This window comes from Bombina bombina, chromosome 3 (genome assembly GCF_027579735.1).
Source record: "Bombina bombina isolate aBomBom1 chromosome 3, aBomBom1.pri, whole genome shotgun sequence".
NCBI lineage: Eukaryota > Metazoa > Chordata > Amphibia > Anura > Bombinatoridae > Bombina > Bombina bombina.
In genome coordinates this window covers 77,384,873-77,406,430 of record NC_069501.1, presented here as the reverse complement: position 1 = coordinate 77,406,430, position 21,558 = coordinate 77,384,873, and the positions used below count along the sequence as shown (strand labels likewise).

The following is a 21,558-nucleotide window of genomic DNA, read 5'->3' as shown; positions in this document are numbered from 1 at the left end:
AAGCATAAATTTTGTTTTCTCTTGTAAGGTGTATCCAGTCCACGGGTTCATCCATTACTTGTGGGATACCAATACAAAAGCTTTAGGACACGGATGAAGGGAGGGACAAGGCAGGAACTTAAATGGAAGGCACCACTGCCTGAAAGACCTTTCTCCCAAAAATAGCCTCTGAAGAAGCAAAAGTATAAAATTTGTAAAATTTTGAAAAAGTATGAAGCAAAGACCAAGTCGCCGCCTAACAAATCTGTTCAACAGAGGCCTCATTTTTAAAAGCCCAAGTGGAAGCTACCGCTCTAGTAGAATGAGCTGTAATTCTTTCAGGAGGCTGCTGGCCAGCAGTCTCATAAGTTAACCGGATTATGCTTCTCAGCCAAAAAGAAAGAGAAGTTGCCGAAGCCTTTTGGCCTCTCCTCCTTCCAGAGTAGACAACAAACAATGCAGATGTTTGACGAAAATCCTTAGTAGCTTGTAAATAAAACTTTAAAGCACGAACCACGTCAAGATTGTGTAACAGACGTTCCTTCTTTGAAGAAGGATTAGGACACAGTGACGGAACAACAATTTCCTGATTGATATTCTTATTAGATACTACCTTTGGTACGCAAAACTACCTTATCTGCATGGAAGATCAGATAAGGGGAATCACACTGTAAGGCAGATAACTCTGAAACTCTTCGAGCCAAAGAGATAGCCACTAAGAACAGAACTTTCCAAGATAAAAGCTTGATATCTATGGAATGCAAAGGTTCAAACAGAACCCCTTGAAGAACTTTAAGAACTAAATTTAAACTCCATTGGCGGAGCAACAGGTTTAAACACAGGCTTGATTCTAACTAAAGCCTGACAAAATGCCTGAACGTCTGGAACATCTGCCAGGCGCTTGTGCAAAAGAATAGACAGAGCAGAAATCTGTCCCTTTAAGGAACTAGCTGATAATCCCTTTTCCAATCCTTCTTGGAGAAAAGATAAAATCCTAAGAATCCTGACCTTACTCCATGAGTAACCCTTGGATTCACACCAATGAAGATATTTACACCATATTTTATGATAGATTTTCCTGGTGACAGGCTTTCGAGCCTGAATCAAGGTATCAATGACCGGAGAAACCATGTTTTGATAAAATCAAGCGTTCAATCTCCAAGCAGTCAGACGCAGAGAAATTAGATTTGGATGTTTGAATAGACCTTGGAGTAGAAGGTCCTGCCTCAGCGGCAGAGTCCATGGTGGAAAGGATGACATGTCCACCAGATCTGCATACCAAGTCCTGCGTGGCCACGCAGGTGCTATCAAAATCACTGAAGCTCTCTCCTGCTTGATCTTGGCAATCAGACGAGGGAGGAGAGGAAATGGTGGAAACACATAAGCCAGGCTGAAGGACCAGGGCACTGCTAGAGCATCTATCAGCGCTGCCTGGGGATCCCTTGACCTGGACCCGTAACAAGGAAGCTTGGCATTCTGACGAGACGCCATCAGATCCAGTTCTGGTTTGCCCCATAGTTGAATCAGCTGGGCAAATGCCTCCGGATGGAGCTCCCACTCCCCCAGATGAAAGGTCTGCCGACTTAGAAAGTCCGCCTCCCAGTTCTCTACTCCTGGGATATGGATAGCTGAGAGATGGCAAGAGTGAACCTCTGCCCATAAAATTATCTTTGAAACCTCCATCATTGCCAAGGGACTCCTTGTTCCCCCCTGATGGTTGATATAGGCTACAGTCGTGATATTGTCCGACTGAAATCTGATGAACCTGGCCGCAGCTAGTTGAGGCCAAGCCTGAAGAGCATTGAATATCGCTCTTAGTTCTAGAATGTTTATCGGAAGGAGGGCTTCCTCCTGTGTCCACGAACCCTGAGCCTTCAGGGAATTCCAGACTGCGCCCCAGCCCAGAAGGCTGGTATCTGTCATCACTATAGTCCACTCTGGCCTGCGGAAACTCATTCCCCTGGACAGATGGACCCGAGATAACCACCAGAGAAGAGAATCCCTGGTCTCTTGATCCAGATTTAACAGAGGAGACAAATCTGTGTAGTCCCCATTCCACTGATTGAGCATGCAAATTTGTAGTGGTCTGAGATGTAGGCGGGCAAACGGAACTATGTCCATTGCCGCTACCATTAGGCCGATCATTTCCATACACTGAGCCACTGACGGCCGAGAAGTGGAATGAAGAGCACGGCAGGAAGTTAGAAGCTTTGATATCCTGACCTGTCAGAAGAATTTTCATTTCTACTGAATCTATCAGAGTTCCTAGGAAGGAAACTCTTGTGAGAGGAGAGAGAGAACTCTTTTCTCTGTTCACTTTCCACCCGTGAGACCTCAGAAAGGCCAGAACAATGTCCGTATGGGACTTGGCGATTTGAAAAGTCGATTAGAATGTCGTCTAGGTAAGGAGCCACCGCTATGCCCCGTGGCAATAGAACCGCCAGAAGAGACCCTAGAACCTTCGTAAAGATTCTTGGCGCCGTGGCTAACCCGAAGGGAAGAGCCACAAACTGGTAATACCTGTCTAGGAAGGCAAACCTTAGGAACTGATGATGATCTCTGTGAATCGGAATGTGGAGATAAGCATCCTTTAAGTCCACAGTAGTCATATATTGACCCTCCTGGATCATAGGGAGGATGATGGTTCGGATTGTCTCCATCTTGAAGGATGGGACCCTGAGAAATTTGTTTAGGATCTTGAGATCCAAGATTGGTCTGAAAGTTCCCTCTTTCTTGGGAACTATAAACAGGTTTGAATAGAAACCCTGACCCTGTTCCTCCCTTGGAACTGGGTGGATCACTCCCATAACCAGTAGGTCTTGAACGCAACATAAGAATGCCTCTCTCTTTATCTGGTTTGCAGATAGTTGTGAGAGATGAAATCTCCCCTTTGGAGATGAAGCTTTGAATTCCAGAAGATATCCCTGGGAAACAATCTCTAGTGCCCAGGGATCCTGGACGTCTCTTGCCCAAGCCTGGGCGAAGAGAGAACGTCTGCCCCCGACAAGATCCGGTCCCGGATCGGGGGCTACTCCTTCATGCTGTCTTATAGACAGCAGCAGGTTTTTTGGCCTGCTTCCCCTTGTTCCAAGCCTGGTTAGGTCTCCAGACTGGTTTGGACTGGGCGAAATTTTCCTCTTGTTTTGTATTAGAGGAAGCTGAGCCACTCTTGAAGTTTCGAAAGGAACGAAAATTATTCTGTTTGGTCCTTAACTTACTGGACCTATCCTGAGGAAGGGCGTGACCTTTTCCTCCGGTAATGTCAGAGATCATCTCCTTCAGGCCAGGCCCGAATAGGGTCTGTCCCTTGAAGGGGATGTTAAGAAGCTTAGACTTTGAAGTAACGTCTGCTGACCAGGACTTAAGCCATAGCGCCCTATGCGCCAAAATGGCAAAACCTGAATTCTTAGCCGTTAGCTTGGTTAAATGAAAAACGGCGTCAGAAATAAAGGAATTAGCTAACTTAAGAGCTTTAATCCTGTCTAAAATATCATATAACGGGGTCTCCACCTGTAGAGCCTCTTCAAGAGACTCGAACCAAAAAGCCGCTGCAGCAGTAACTGGGGCAATGCATGCAAGAGCCTGGAGAATAAAACCTTGATGTATAAAAATTTTCTTAAGGAGACCCTCCAATTTTTTATCCATAGGATCTAGGAAAGCACAACTGTCCTCGACGGGGATAGTTGTACGCTTAGCTAGGGTAGAGACTGCTCCCTCCACCTTAGGGACCGTCTGCCACGAGTCCCGTATGGCGGCATCTATGGGAAACATCTTTTTAAAAGCAGGAGGGGGAGAGAACGGCACACCTGGTCTATCCCATTCCTTAGTAATAATTTCCGAAAACCTCTTAGGGACTGGAAAAACATCAGTGTAAACAGGCACTGCAAAGTATTTGTCCATCTTACACAATTTCTCTGGAACAGCAATGGGTTCACAGTCGTCCAGAGTCGCTAAAACCTCCCTAAGCAATAAGCGGAGGTGTTCAAGCTTAAATTTAAACGCTGTCATTTCAGAATCAGACTGAAGCAACGCCTTCCCTGAGTCTGAAATGTCACCCACAGATAGAAGCTCACCTGCCTCAGCCTCTGAGTATTGTGAGGGTATATCGGGACACAGGTATTAAAGCGTCAGAAAGCTCTGTATTAGTTCTATCCCCAGAGCTGTCTCGCTTTCCTTGTAGCCCTGGCAGTTTGGAGAATACCTCTGAGAGGGTAGCATTCATAACTGCCGCCATGTCCTGTAAGGTAAAAGAATTATACGCGCTAGATGTACTTGGCGTCACTTGAGCGGGAGTTATAAGTTCTGACACATGGGGAGAGCTAGATGGCATAATATCCCTTTTTTCAGTCAGAGAATCCTCTGGAGATAAATCTTCAAGCGCCATAATATGGTCTTTATAGTTTATAGAAATTTCAGTACATTTGGTACACATTCTAAGAGGGGGTTCCACAATGGCTTCCAAACATATTGAACAAGGAGTTTCCTCTATGTCAGACATGTTTAACAGACTAGTAATGAGACAAGCAAGCTTGGAAAACACTTTACTAAAGGTGAAACAGCAATTAAACAAAAACGTTACTGTACCTTTAAGAGAAAAAAAACTAGCACTTAAACTGCAAAACAGTGTAAAAATATAGTAAAGTCTTCGAAATTTTTACAGTGTGTGTAAGGGACTAAAGCAACATTGCACCCACTTGCAAATGGATGATTAACCCCTTAGCCCCCAAACTGGATTTAAAAAACGTCAACCACCGGTAAAAGACAGTTGAGCACCTTGCCACAGCTCTACTGAGGCTCCTACCTGCCCTCAAATACGATTTAGGGAAGAAATAAACCCTTTATAATGGTCCTCAGATGCCAGAGGACTCCTCTAGGGAAGCTGGATGTCTCAGTCTGAAGGAAAACTGTGCATCTAGAGCGCGAAAATAGGCCCCTCCCACCATGTACTGGATGTCAGAGGGGCCTTAAGAAAATACTCCTAGGAGTATCTGACTAGCCATGTGGAAAACTAGGCCCCAAATAAAGACTTATCTCCCTCAGAGAAAAAACGTCCTATTTATGAAACATGTAAACGTTTTGTCACTAAGTAATATGAGTATTACCCTGTTTTGTAAGCATGATCCCAGTCGTTGTTAAATCACTGCATCTAGCTTACCTCAAATACACAAGGCTCTGTCAGCATTTTCTAGAACTTATTCATCTTTCTAGAAATAAAAATACTGAACATACCTCAAAGCAGGTAATCTGCAGACCGTTCCCCCAACTGAAGTTTTCCCATACTCTTCAGTTATGTGTGAGAACAGCAATGGACCTTAGTTACAAACCGCTAAGATCATCAACCTCCATGCAGAATTCTTCTTCTAATTTCTGCCTGAGAGTAAAACAGTACAACGCCAGTACCGTTTAAAAATAACAAACTCTTGATTGAAGGTAACACTACACTAAGTCACCACATATCTCTTGATACTTCCTATCTTGTCGAGAGTTGCAAGAGAATGACTGGAGGTGGGGGTTAGGGGAGGAGCTAAATAGACAGATCTGCTGTGGGTGTCCTCTTGCAACTTCCTGTTGGGAAGGAGAATATCCCACAAGTAATGGATGAACCCGTAGACTGGATACACCTTTACAAGAGAAATATGTATAATATAATACACTTCTGCAAGAGAAAATCTATTAAACTACTGAAATGAAAAGAGTAAATCCGTTGACTGTAGTGGATACAAAGCAATGAAGGGCTAAAATCACTGACGAATAATAAACATGTACTGTATAATACTAATTAAGGGGTCCATCACAAGCCCTGACTGACAGCCATGTCGGATGTGCAGGTGCACGTCATAAAGTAGGAAGGTTTGGCTTCTTCTTCTTTCCCCAATCATACCAGGAAATTGAAGGGCATTTGACCGGGCAGAATGCTCATCTTTAAGCACTATTTATTGAGTTATGTTTAAAGGGACACTGAACCCGCATTTTTTCTTTCATGATTCAAATAGAGCATGCAATTTTAAGCCACTTTCTAATTTATTCCTATTATCAATTTTTCTTTGTTCTCTTGCTATCTTTATTTTAAAAAGAAGGCATCTAAGCTTTTTTTTGTATTCAGAACTCTGGACAGCACTTTTTTATTGGTGGATGAATTTATCCACCAATCAGCAAGAACAGTTTGTTCACCAAAAATGGGCCGTCATCTAAACTTACATTCTTGCATTTCAAATAAAGATACCAAGAGAATAAAGAAAATTTGATAATAGGAGTAATTCAGAAAGTTGCTTAAAATGTCATGCTCTATCTTAATCACAAAAGAAAAAATTTGGGTTCAGTGTCCCATTAATAACATGAATTAAAATGTCCTTTATCAATTAGTATTTTTTCATGCTCCACAAAGTCCTCTCTGATCATTTCTGAAACACAGAATTTATAGGAAATATATCAGGTTAGTAGCAAAAACCTTTAGACTTCATCCGCTAATTAGATTATTTGGGACAAGAGAATCCCCATTATCCAGGGGTTACACTGATATCTACTTTATATTGACAGGAGTAAAGAAGACAGAATGTCACACATTATAAGCAAATTATCTTATTATTATTCCTTGCTGTTCCATAAACAAAGATGTTTAAAGAAATTTTAGCATATTGTTTGTGTTAGCAATGTATACTGCAACTATGTAACCAATAACAGTACAGGTGGCCCTCGGTTTACGACGGTTCAATTTGCGCCGTTTCAGAATAACGCCCTTTTTTTTTGCTATTGAAAAGCATTGACTGCTATTGAAAGCATTAGCACATGCAAACATTAAAAAAGCCAGTAGGTGGAGCTGTCCGCTTGTGTTGCAGCAAACACATGCAAAGAAAAGCAAGCCAGCCATGATCAATGGATCATCTTTCAAAGGAAAAAGATTTGCAGCCACTTCCCTTAGCTGCAGACTCAATGCAGAGAACTGTTTGCAGAAAAAGGCAAGTAAAAAAAAACGTTTTTCTTCATTAAACTTAGTTTGATGATGATACAGTCTGCTGTGTGATTATTTTGTTTTTGTTTATTAAACTTAGTTTGATGATGATACAATCTATTTTATTAGGTTAATAATGCTGTTTCGCATTTAAAGTCTTCATTTCAAAGCTTTAAAAATAATGTATTCAGTGTTACTTATGTCAATTTTGAGAGGGGCCTGGAACCTAACTCCCTCACTTCCCATTGACTTACATTATAAACTGGGTTTCAATTTACAACGGTTTCGATTTACAACCATTCCTTCTGGAACCTAACCCCGGCGTAAACTGAGGGCTACCAGTATGTACCTTTTAAATCCCTTCTTTTCCTGTCACCATTCTGTAGGCTGAAATCACAATATATCTTCTGTTGAGAATCTGTATATTCTGTTTTTCGTGTAACAGTTGATGTTCCGTCTTTATTATCCATAGTTTCTTTAACAGAACCTTCCTCATTTTCCGGAGGCTGTAAGCTGATGCTCGGAGGATGTTTCCCAGTAGCAGAACATTTAATCTGATTATTTGGTGTCTGATCACCTAGAAAGAGATCATATCATTTGTTATATTTAAAAATAAACAAATAAAAAGTTTGCAATACACATTCTTTGAAAGTGTTTAAGACGTTTTATATTTATCACAATTTAACAGAAATAATAGGTTCTGATAACTTTTCTGAAGTTATTAAAATCAAAGATAAGCATTTTTTTTTATACTGACGCCATATGCAAAGCAACACTGAATATGGTGTGATTGTTTGTCCATACAGAATATTCTAAGACATTTTTTAACCGCTTAACAACAGTGACATATCTTGTCTGTCACCTGTCATAAAGGGATTCCAGGGTTCTAACAGGGAAGATCTCGCTGCCAGGCCTGCAGTAAATAGCGCAGTATCACAGCTATTCGCAAAACCTAAGTTCTTACAAACCTGTAAAACACAACTGGCAGCTGATATAGCCTGTATGTAGTTAAGAGGTTAAGGGACACTCAAACTCAAAATTTTATTTGCACAAAAAAAAAAAAAATGTAACTGGGTAGTAAACAAACTTTCGGCTTGATTACGAGTCTTGCGTTAGGGTTAAAAAGCAGCTTTGAGAGGTCCCAACGCTGCTTTTTAACAGCCGCTGGTATTACGAGTCTTGCAGGTACAGGCTCACCGCTCACTTTTTTGGCGCGACTCTAAAATACCGCAAATCCACTTACGTCAATTGCATATCCTATATTTTCAATGGGATTTTCCTAACGCCGGTATTACGAGTCTTCCTAAAAGTGAGCGGTAGACCCTCTCCTGTCAAGACTGGTACCACATTTAAAAGTCAGTAGTTAAGAGTTTTTTGGGCTAACGCCTTAATATAAAACTCTTAACTAAAGTGCTAAAAAGTACACTAACACCCATAAACTACCTATTAACCCCTAAACCGAGGCCCCCCCCAACTCGCAAACACTATAATAAAATTTTTACCCCCTAATCTGCCGAACCGGAGATCGCCGCCACTATAATAAATGTATTAACCCCTAAACCGCCGTACTCCCGCATTGCAAACACTAGTTAAATTTTATTAACCCATAATCTGCCGTCCCTAACATCGCCGCCACTATATTAAAATGTATTAACCCCTAAATCTAACCCTAACACCCCCCTAACTTAAATATAATTTTAATAAATCTAAATAAAATTACTATAATTAACTAAATTAATCATATTTAAAACTAAATACTTACCTATAAAATAAACCCTAAGCTAGCTACAATATAACTAATAGTTACATTGTAGCTAGTTTAGAGTTTATTTATATTTTACAGGCAAGTTTGTATTTATTTTAACTAGGTAGAATAGTTATTAAATAGTTATAAACTATTTAATAACTACCTAGCTAAAATAAAGTCAAATTTACCTGTAAAATAAATTCTAACCTAAGTTACAATTACACCTAACACTACACTACAATTAAATTAATTCACTAAACTAACTACAATTAAATACAATTAAATACAATTATCTAAAGTACGGAAAAAAAAACACTAAAATTACAGAAAATAATAAAATAATTACAAGTTTTTAAACCAATTACACCTAATCAAATCCCACTAACAAAATAAAAAAGCCCCCCAAAATAATAAAAAGCCCTACCCTACACTAAATTAGGGTGGAGCGGGTCCATCTTCCAGACATCCGACGCAGAGCATCCTCTTCTGTCTTCATCCGATGACTAAATGACGGTACCTTTAAGTGTCGTCATCCAAGATGGCGTCCCTTCAATTCCGATTGGCTGATAGAATTCTATCAGCCAATCAGAATTAAGGTAGAAAAAATCCTATTGGCTGATCCAATCAGCCAATAGGATTGAGTTTGCATTCTATTGGCTGTTCCAATTAGCCAACTGCACCGCACACCATTACCGACAAAACTCGTAATCTAGCCATTTGTGTTGTAATAGTGTTATTTATTTTACAACCAAGCTGCATCACTTTCAGAATAAGTAGGTTCTCCACACCTTATAATAGATGCAACGAGTAACTGCAGTCATCCTCAGAGAATCTAGAATTTGAATAACAAAAGGACCTTGTTCCAGCAGATCCCTGCAACAAGGTAACTTCCACGGAGGAGATGATGGCACCAGATCCACTAACCACATCCTTCGCGGGCACAATGGAGCAATCAGTATCACTGATGCCAGCTCTTGCTTGATGTGGGCCACTACACGAGGAAGGAGTGGTAACGGCAGGAACAGGTAAATTACACTGAACCTCCAAGACACTGCTAATGCATCTATTAGCTCCGCCTGAGGATCCCTGGACCTCGACTCATATCTGGGTAGCTTGGTATTGAGACGAGACGCCATGAGATCTATCTCCGGTGTCCCCCACCTGTTGTATATCTCCGCAAACACTTCGGAATGGGCAGACCATTCCCTTGGATGAAAGGATTGTCTGCTGAGAAACTCCGCTTCCCAGTTGTCCACACCCGGAATGTGGATCACTGACAGGAAAAAGCTGCGGGCCTCCACCCACTCCAGAATTCGAGATACCTCCCTTATTGCTAGGGAGCTTCTCGTTCCCCCCTAATGGTTGATGTAAGCCACAAGGTTATATTGCCTGATTGGAATATGATAAACCGGGACGAACCCAGAAGGGGCCAAGCCTTCAGAGCATTGAAGATTGCCTGAAGTTCCAGAATGTTGATCGGGAGGGAGCATTCCTCCTGAGGACACAGGCCCTGTGCCTTCTTGGCACCCCAAACAGCTCCCCATCCTGATAGACTTGTGTCCATAGTCACAATCTCCCAGGATGGTCTTAAGAAGGATGTCCCTCGGGACAGATGATCTGGACAGAGCCACCAAGAGAGCGATTCTCTCGACCGGTTGTCCAAAGAAATCTGTTGAGACAGATACAAATGATCGTTGTTCCACTGCCTCAGCATTCACAGTTGCAGCAGTCTGAGCCAGAACATGGCAAAGGGAATGATGTCCATGCTGGACACCATGAGACCAATTACGTCCATACACTGAGCCACAGAGGGCCTTAAGGAGGTCCGGAGGGCAAGACATGCCGAAGCAAGCTTGCAACGTCTCTGGTCTGTTAGAAATATCCTCATGGATATGGAGTCTATTATAGTACCCAGGAATTCTACCCTGGCACTTGGAATAGGTTTATCTTCCATCCATGAGATCAAAGAAGAGAGAGAAGAGATTCCGAATGGTCCTCCGCCAGACGAAAAGATGGTGCTTTGTACCAGAATATCGTCCAAGTAGGAAGCTACTGCTATACCCCGGGATCTGTCAACGGCTAGAAGAGCCCCTAGAACCTTTATAAAGATCCTTGGAGCAGCAACTAGACCAAACGGAAGTGCAATGAACTGGAAGTGCTGGTCCAGGAATGCAAACCTTACAAACTGGAAGTGATCCTTGTGGATTAGAACGTGAAGGTAAACATCCTTCGGATCTATAGTGGTCACGAACTGTCCTTCCTGAACTAAGGGAAGGATCGACCTTATCGTCTCATCTTGAATGAGGGGACGTTTAGAAATTTGTTTAAGCACTTAAGGTCCAGAATCAGACGGAAAGTTCCCTCCTTCTTTGGGACCACGAAAAGGTTTGAATAGTATCCCAAACCTCTTTCTGCGATAGGTACCGGGACAATGACCCCTAAGGAGGACAGATCCCGCACGCACCCTAGAAAGGCTTCCCTCTTTTCTGGTCTGGAAGACAGGCTTGTGTGACAAAAGGCAAAGAATGACTGGGGAATAGTGGAAGTGGAAGAGGTATTTAAACCTTTGGCTGGAGTGTCTTTGCCTCCTCCTGGTGGCCAGGTTCAGTATTTCCCAACAGTAAGGAATGATGCCGTGGACTCTACTTATATTAAGAAGGAAATATAGGGGTTTTTTTTTACATTTTTATTGCAGCCTTGAAATGAAATAAAAATATAATAATTGTATATTCTAAATCTGTTTGTTCTGCTGAAGAAAAAACTAAATTTATGCTAACCTGGTATATTTATTTCTCTTGTGGTGTATCCAGTCTACGGGTTCATCCATTACTTGTGGGATATTCTCCTTCCCAACAGGAAGCTGCAAGAGGACACCCACAGCAGAGCTGTCTATATAGCTCCTCCCCTAACTGCCACCCCCAGTCATTCGACCGAAGACAAGCAAGAAAAAAAGGAGAAACTATAGGGTGCAGTGGTGACTGTAGTTTAAAAATAAAAAAAAACACCTGCCTTAAAATGACAGGGCGGGCCGTGGACTGGATACACCACAAGAGAAATAAATTTATCAGGTAAGCATAAATTTTGTTTTCTCTTGTAAAGGTGTATCCAGTCCACGGGTTCATCCATTACTTGTGGGATAACAATACCAAAGCTTTAGGACACGGATGAAGGGAGGGACAAGTCAGGAACTTAAACGGAAGGCACCACTGCCTGTAAGACCTTTCTCCCAAAAATAGCCTCCGAAGAAGCAAAAGTATCAAATTTATAGAATTTCGAAAAGGTATGAAGCGAAGACCAAGTTGCCGCCTTACAAATCTGTTCAACAGAGGCCTCATGTTTAAAAGCCCATGAGGAAGCTACTGCTCTAGTAGAATGAGCTGTAATTCTTTCAGGAGGCTGCTGGCCAGCAGTCTCATAAGCTAAGCGTATTATACTTCTTAGCCAAAAAGAAAGAGAAGTTGCCAAAGCCTTTTGGCCTCTCCTCTGTCCAGAGTAGACAACAAACAAAGCAGATGTTTAACGAAAATCCTTCGTAGCTTGTAAATAAAACTTTAAAACACGAACCACATCAAGATTGTGTAATAGACGTTCCTTCTTTGAAGAAGGATTAGGACATAGTGAAGGAACAACAATCTCCTGATTGATATTCTTATTAGATACCACCTTAGGAAGAAACCCAGGTTTGGAACGTAACACTACCTTATCTGCATGGAAAATCAGATAAGGGGAATTACATTGTAAAGCAAATAACTATGAAACTCTTCGAGCCGAGGAGATAGCTACTAAAAACAGAACTTTCCAAGATAAAAGCTTAATATCTATGGAATGCAAAGGTTCAAACGGAACCCCTTGAAGAACTTTAAGAACTAAATTTAAACTCCATGGCAGAGCAACAGGTTTAAACACAGGCTTGATTCTAACTAAAGCCTGACAAAACGCCTGAACGTCTGGAACCTCAGCCAGACGTTTGTGCAAAAGAATAGACAGAGCAGAAATCTGTCCATATAAGGAACTAGCTGACAATCCCTTCTCCAATCCTTCTTGGAGAAAAGATAATATCCTAGGAATCCTGACCTTACTCCATGAGTAACCCTTGGATTCACACCAGTGAAGATATTTACACCATATCTTATGATAGATCTTCCTGGTGACAGGCTTTCGAGCCTGAATTAAGGTATCAATTATTATTATCAGGTATTTGTAGAGCGCCAACAGATGACCGATTCGGAAAAACCACGCTTTGATAGAATCAAGCGTTCAATCTTCAAGCAGTCAGACGTAGAGAAATTAGATTTGGATGTTTGAAGGGACCTTGAAGTAGAAGGTCCTGCCTTAGCGGCAGAGTCCATGGAGGAAAAGATGAAATGTCCACCAGATCTGCATACCAAGTCCTGCGTGGCCACGCAGGGGCTATCAAGATCACTGAAGCTCTCTCAAGCTTGATCTTGGCAATCAGACGAGGGAGCAGAGGAAACACATAAGGCAGGCTGAAGGACCAGGGCGCTGCTAGAGCATCTATCAGCGCTGCCTTGGGATCCCTGGACCTGGACCCGTAACAAGGAAGCTTGGCGTTCTGACGAGACACCATGAGATCCAGTTCTGGTTTGCCCCATAGTTGAATCAACTGGGCAAATACCTCCGGATGGAGCTTCCACTCCCCCGGATGAAAAGTCTGCCGACTTAGAAAATCCGCCTCCCAGTTCTCTACTCCTGGGATATGGATAGCTGAGAGATGGCAAGAGTGAACATCTGCCCATAGAATTATCTTTGAAACCTCCAACATTGCCAGGGGGCTCCTTGTTCCCCCCTGAAGGTTGATATAGGCTACAGTCGTGATGTTGTCCGACTGAAATCTGATGAACCTGACCGCAGCTAGCTGAGGCCAAGCCTGAAGAGCATTGAATATCGCTCTCAGTTCCAGAATGTTTATCGGAAGGAGGGCCTCCTCCTGAGTCCACGAACCCTGAGCCTTCAGGGAGTTCCAGACTGCACCCCAGCCCAGAAGGCTGGCATCTGTCGTTACTATAGTCCATTCTGGCCTGCGGAAACTCATTCCCTTGGACAGATGGACCCAAGATAGCCACCAGAGAAGAGAATCCCTGGTCTCTTGATCCAGATTTAGTAGAGGGGACAAATATGTGTAATCCCCATTCCACTGATTGAGCATGCAAAGTTGCAGTGGTCTGAGATGTAGGCGGGCACACGGAACTATGTCCATTGCCGCTACCATTAATCCGATTACCTCCATACACTGAGACACTGATGGATGGGAAGTGGAATAAAGAGCACGGCAGGAAGTTAGAAGTTTTGACAACCTGACTCTGTCAGATAAATCTTCATTTCTACTGAGTCTATCAGAGTTCCTAGGAAGGAAACTCTTGTGAGAGGGGAGAGAGAACTCTTTCCTTCGTTCACCTTCCACCCGTGAGACCTCAGGAATGCCAGAACAATGTCTGTATGGGACCTGGCAATTTGAAAAGTCGACGGCTGTATCAGGATGTCATCTAGGTAAGGGGCCACTGCTATACCCCGCGGCCTTAGAACCACCAGAAGGGACCCTAGAACCTTCGTAAAGATTCTTGGTGCCGTGGCTAATCCAAAGGGAAGAGCCACAAACTGGTAATGCCTGTCTAGGAAGGCGAACCTGAGAAACTGATGATTCCTGAGTATCGGAATGTGTAGATAAGCATCCTTTAAATCCACGGTAGTCATATATTGACCCTCCTGGATCATAGGTAGGATGGTTCGAATAGTCTCCATCTTGAAGGATGGGACCCTGAGAAATTTGTTTAGGATCTTGAGATCCAAGATTGGTCTGAAAGTTCCCTCTTTCTTGGGAACTATAAACAGATTTGAATAGAAGCCCTGCCCCTGTTCCTCCTTTGGAACTGGGTGGATCACTCCCATAACTAATAGGTCTTGAACGCAATGTAAGAATGCATCTCTCTTTATCTGGTTTGCAGATAATTGTGAGAGATGAAATCTCCCCTTTGGAGATGAAGCTTTGAAATCTAGAAGATATCCCTGGGAAACAATCTCCAGAGCCCAGGGATCCTGGACATCTCTTGCCCAAGCCTGGGCGAAGAGAGAAAGTCTGCCCCCCACTAGATCCGGTCCCGGATCGGGGGCTACTCCTTCATGCTGTCTTAGAGGCAGCAGCAGGCTTTTTGGCCTGTGTCCCCTTGTTCCAAGCCTGGTTAGGTCTCCAGACTGGCTTGGACTGGGCAAAATTTCCCTCTTGTTTTGTAGAAGAGGAAGATGAAGCTGCGCCACTCTTGAAGTTTCGAAAGGAACGAAAATTAGTCTGTTTGGTCCTTAACTTGTTGGACCTATCCTGGGGAAGGGTGTGGCCTTTTCCTCCAGTAATATCAAAAATTATCTCCTTCAGTCCAGGCCCAAATAGGGTCTGCCCTTTGAAGGGGATATTGAGAAGTTTAGACTTTGAAGTGACATCAGCTGACCAGGATTTAAGCCATGGCGCCCTACGCGCCTGAATGGCAAAACCTGAATTTTTAGCCGTTAGCTTGGTTAAATGAAAAACGGTGTCAGAAATAAATGAATTGGCTAACTTAAGAGCTTTAAGCCTGTCAAGGATATCATCCAACGGGGTTTCTACCTGTAGAGCCTCCTCCAGAGACTCGAACCAGAAAGCCGCTGCAGCAGTGACTGGGGCAATGCATGCAAGAGGCTGGAGAATAAAACCTTGTTGTATAAAGATTTTCTTAAGGAAACCCTCTAATTTTTTATCCATAGGATCTAGGAAAGCACAACTGTCCTCGACAGGAATAGTTGTACGCTTAGCTAGGGTAGAGACTGCTCCCTCCACCTTAGGGACCGTCTGCCACGAGTCCCGTGTAGCGGCATCTATAGGAAACATCTTTTTAAAAGCAGGAGGGGGAGAGAACGGTACACCTGGTCTATCCCATTCCTTAGTAATAATTTCTGAAAACCTCTTAGGGATTGGAAAAACGTCAGTGTAAACAGGCACTGCAAAGTATTTGTCCATTTTACACAATTTCTCTGGGACTACAATGGTGTCACAGTCATCCAGAGTTGCTAAAACCTCCCTGAGCAACACGCGGAGGTGTTCAAGCTTAAATTTAAATGCTGTCATTTCAGAGTCAGACTGAAGTAACGCCTTCCCTGAATCAGAGAAGTCACCCACAGATAGAAGCTCTCCTGCTTCAACTTCTGCACATTGTGAGGGTATATCAGACATAGCTACTAAAGCGTCAGAGAGCTCTGTATTTGTTCTAGCCCCAGAGCTGTCTCGCTTTCCTTGTAACCCTGGCAGTCTGGACAATACCTCTGTGAGGGTATGATTCATAACTGCCGCCATGTCTTATAAGGTAAACGCATTGGACGCGCTAGATGTACTTGGCGTCCCTTGAGCGGGAGTTATAGGTTCTGACACGTGGGGAGAGCTAGATGGCATAACCTCCCTTTTGTCAGTCTCAGAAACCTCAGGTGATAAATCTTTAAAAGCCATAATATGATCTTTATAACTTATAGAAAGGTCAGTGCATTTGGTACACATTATAAGAGGGGGTTCCACAATGGCTTCTAAACATAATGAACAAGGAGTTTCCTCTATGTCAGACATGTTTTTACAGACTAGTAATGAGACCAGCAAGCTTGGAAAACACTTTAATCAATGTGAAAAAAGCAATAATATAAAAACGGTACTGTGCCTTTAAGAGAAAAAAAAACTACCACATAAACTGCAAAACAGTGATAAAAAGTAGTAAACTCTACGAAATTTTTACAGTGTGTATAAGGGACTAAAGCAGCATTGCACCCACTTGCAAATGGATAATTAACCCCTCAGGCCCAAAAACGAATTAGAAAAACATTAAAACTGCTAACAAACAGTCAAACACACTGCCACAGCTGTGCTGTGGCTCCTACCTGCCCTTAAAAACGATTTCTGCAGGAACAAAACCCTCTATAGAGGTCCTATAAGCCAGAGAACTCCTTCAGGGAAGCTGGATGTCTCAGACTGAAAATCAACTGCACATTTAGAGATTGAAAATAGGCCCCTCCCTACCATGCACTCAAAGTCAGAGGGCCTTAAAAAAGTACTCCTAGGAGTAATCTAACAAGCCATGTGGAAAACTAGGCCCCACCCTCAGAGAAAAAACATTTTTATTTTTATAAATCATGCAAACGTTTTTACACTAAGTAATATAAGTATTAACATGCATGAATATTACCCTTATTTGCAAGCATGATCCCAGTTGTTGTTAAATCACTGTATCAGGCTTACCTTAAATATACCAGGCACTGTCAGCATTTTCTAGACCTTATCATCTCTCTAGAAAAAAATATACTGAACATACCTCAAAGCAGGCAATCTGCAGACCGTCCCCCCAACTGAAGTTTTCTTTCCATAGTCTTCAGTTATGTGTGAGAACAGCAATGGACCTTAGTTACAAACCACTAAGATCATCAAAACCTCCAGGCAGAATTCTTCTTCCAATTTCTGCCTGAGAGTAAAAACAGTACAACGCCAGTACCGTTTAAAAATAACAAACTTTTGATTGAAGGTAAAAACTACACTAAGTCACCACATCTCTCTTGATACTTCCTTTCTTGTCGAGAGCTGCAAGAGAATGACTGGGGGTGGCAGTTAGGGGAGGAGCTATATAGACAGCTCTGCTGTGGGTGTCCTCTTGCAGCTTCCTTTTGGGAAGGAGAATATCCCACAAGTAATGGATGAACCAGTGGACTGGATACACCTTTACAAGAGAAATATGTATAATATAATACACTTCTGCAAAATATGCCAATATAGTTTAATAATTGTTGCACCTCTCTGCCAGCCTTTCTTCTTTCCTTTTTTTCTATTTTCTTTCAAAATATTACTTTTTGCCATATTTTACACAGTTTCTATCTCCTACTGAATTAAGGTTTCAGGCAGTGTTACCTCTAGGGCAAGTTTTGTGTGTGGCCCAGCAGTGAAACAGTTTATAAGGGAACTACACCTTGCAGTCTGAATTGTGTAGTGTTTGCCAGTTGCTCTAATTAACTGTTTTACTGCTAGGGCACTCACAAAACTTGCCTTAGAGGGAACACTGTTCCTCTCTATTTTTATCTAGCCACTTCTCCCTTATTAACTATCCTCTTTAAGGAATACTATAGTCAAAAAACAAAGTACAATTTTTGGAAGGAAAAAAAAATTATAATATTTTTCCCATATATATGTGTTAACATTTTTCAGCCAAATATATGTTAAAAAAAGAGTGAACTTTCTATTGTTTTCAATTCCTGTTATGAGCTGTGTAATGGTAAAGTATTATTCGTTGCCCACAAATCTCACTATTTTCCTGCCTTCCATAGCATGCTGTATTTTGTAAGTAAAAAATAAGTCAGTGTACTTAATCCCTGCAAATAATCAAAGCTGTGTTCCTATATCCCTCTGGGTGAAGATACAGATGGTGAGCAAATAAGACACAGGCATATGTTCATATCCTCCAATTTCCGACAGTATCTTCAACTGGAGAAGAGGGTTTTCCAGGAGAGCAACTTTAACTATGTGCTTTAAAGGATATTATAGCACAGGTCTTGACAAACCCAGGCACCATGTCTTCACTGGTGCCTTTATATTAGGCACTGGCATCTTGGTTAAGAGCACCAAGAAATATGCAAGATACTGCCATGCCTGTTCTCGTGTCTACCCTGCCTTGAATCAACTTTCTTTCATGAACCTAAGAATTGCTGGTTATGTCCTGGACCTCATTCAGTGTATTGGGGCAGTATGTACAGTATTCACTTTGCTGGGTCCTAACTTGGACAGACGTTGACAATGTGACACAACAAACAGGCCAAAAATATTGAAACTGATGAACTATTTAATGCTGAGGCTTGCCAGGACCAGTTGACTCGAGCCCATACTATACACCTGCAAAGTTTGGATTACAAAATTAATAACCTGATAGATTTAAGATCCATATATAAAATAACTTATCCAACTCCTAACACTTCTACTATTCTTCATGTTAGTCTTCTGCACGCAGTAAAACTGCGACTTCTAAACTACCTATTCCAGATACATTTGATGGGACCACAGAAGAATGAGGAGATTTTCTGAATTAGGCCCTCTAAACTAACTATTCCAGATACATTTGATGGGACTATGGTTGAGGAACATGTATTGTGCTGTTCATCAGCACTATTTATGTGATGTCCAGGGGCACAATACATGTTCCGCCCTGCTTACCCTGCAGCATGTGTAACTCATAAGTGTCCAGGAAAACATGGCCGAGGTGGCAACCCTAGTTGGGACTCCAAACAAACAAAAGATTGTTCCAGCCACCAATAATTTTAAAAGACCTTTATTCTTTCATTTTGGGTCTAAGCAAAAAAATACAACGTTTCAGGCCGGCTATAGGCCCTTAGTCATGTATACTTTAAAACACACAGGTTCATCATTTATATACCCTACACTTGTTTACCTGTTCTCATATGATCTTTCATTTTACAACAATGCCATCTTGTGGACAACCAAGGTATATACTTTCCTAGTTGTACTAAACATCTTAACTGGTCACATGAGAAAATCTTAGAGTTACAATAAAATAAAATTTAAAGATAAAACCATATGTACATAATTTAAAATAGAAGAGATATTGCACATAATAAGCAGATCAATACAGAAAATATTTCATAGAGACCAATTGTATATATATATAATTTGTTAGGAATTTTAACATGATTCATTTAAAAGATTCTGAAAATCTCTTTCTCAATAAAGATGTCATTTTTATAGATATAGCATATATATATATATATATATATATATATATTATATATATATATATATATTATATATATATATATATATATATATATATATATATATATATATATATATATATATATATATCTCATTGGGGGAAAATTGTAATATCATATAATACAAGATAATTGCCATAACATATGTATCTCACTACTCAGCCCATTAGAAAAGGTATCTATGTAAACGTTTAAAGAAATATTTAAAGGAACAGACTCCAGTCAAAGTCTTTGTTCATGCCTTTAGGTATAAGACTTTCCAGTTTATATAACCAGAACATTTCTTTTGTTTTTAATATATGTTCTCTGTCACCTCCCCTTCTTGGTCTGTCTATCTGCTCTATGATCTGGAATCTGAGTTGGCTAATGTTATGACCCATAGAGAGGAAGTGAGAGGAAACAGGAGCCTCTTTGTTCTTACGTCTAATATTAGATTTATGTTCTGTTATCCTCTCCCTTACCTCTCTACAGGTCTCGCCTAAATAGATTAGTCCACAAGGACATTTGATAAGATAGATACAATAGCATGACCTGCAGGTTAAATATTTATTTATCTTAACTTTTTTACCATTTATAGGGTGATAGAAATATTCACCTTTAATCATGGAACTGCAGTTACTGCAGTTAAGACAAGGGTAACACCCATCTCTATTTGGGCCTATAGTTCTCTGTAAATTTAATTTATTACTCCCTATATCTGAATGTACAAGAGAATCCTTAATGTTCCTATTCCTTTTATATGCTGTCATTGGGCTTTCTCTGAATTCATTTACTTGGGGGTTACAATCTCTTAGGATATGCCAATGTTTTTTTAGTATATTATTAATCTTCTGGCTAAGTTTATTAAATTGAGTGACAAAAACCAAACGATTCACCTCTCTGTCTTTGTTTTTCTTTGGTATTCTTTCATTGTTGACTATATTCAATTGTTCTACAATTAATGGTACAGGGTAACCTCTTTTAATGAATTTGTTAGCCATTTGTTCTAGTCTGTATTTACACTTATTGTCATCAGATACTATACGTTTGACTCTAGAGAATTGGCTTTTTGGAATAGCTTTAAATATATTATCTGGATGGTAACTTCCATATTTCAATAAATTGTTTTTATCTGTACTCTTAATATAGAGATCTGTTTTCAAAAAACCATCTTCAAAGAATACATAAGTATCCAAAAATTCAATCCCGATTTCGCTCATGTTCAATGTGAATTTTAATCCATTCACAGAGTCATTAAGATCTTCAACAAAGGACAATAGGCTACAAACGTCGCCCCCCCCACACGCCAAACACATCATCAATGTATCTCCACCAGGAGGCACCATAGAGTTGGAACAAGCTATGTGGAAACACGAAGTGTTCCTCAAAGCTATTCATGAAAATGTAACTGAGTTACTACGGATGGAAAAGTGACTACAAGAAAAAGTTATATGACAATTTAACAATGACCCATGGGCAATATAATACCGCAAAAAATCCAAGTGTACTTAACTGTAACCAGACCTGTTACCCACTAGACCGTAATTCCGATACAGAGAATGTAAATATATGTACGGACGATACAGAGGAATTGCCTAATGTTATTTTGAAGGATATCTCTGTGATACAAGATTCACCCCTTGATGCAGAGCTAGCTATTAATTTGGCAAATAAACACGAAGATTGCAAAGAACTTTTATATGTGAACGTAGATTGTGGTGTTAATAATGTAACTAATACTGCTGCACATAATGAATCACGAATATTAAGTAAATGTTTAAGCACTGCACAGAATGTTAATTTGATTGATTTAAGAGAGCATGATATCCATATAACACAGAGCACGGAAGAGAATTTGGTTCATAATTTATCTGATTTTGAACTAACTAAAGAGCAAGAGATAGCCCTAAATAAAGGTTTGTCCTACTGCCTGGAGAATTACTGTGATGAGTTTGTAATACAACAGGACCTGCAGAGGTTTTTTAGAAAATTAAAACTGAAAATGTATTTCTCCATGCAGAGGGACAACATTAACTCACAAAGCATTGACACAGCAGATAATAAAACAAAATTTATGCTTACCTGATAAATTTCTCTCTTGTGGTGTATC

The 21,558-nt window shown here is 40.9% G+C and overlaps 1 protein-coding gene across 1 annotated transcript in view; it reads right to left on the bottom strand.

Annotated features, from left to right (window-relative positions):
* Positions 1-21,558, bottom strand: part of LOC128652890 (uncharacterized) — a 255,406-nt gene that overhangs the window by 168,582 nt on the left and 65,266 nt on the right. Inside the window, exon 3 of the mRNA XM_053705879.1 lies at positions 7,278-7,505. Within this exon, the coding sequence (XP_053561854.1) occupies positions 7,278-7,505 (228 nt within the window). The remainder of the gene's footprint in view (positions 1-7,277; positions 7,506-21,558) is intronic.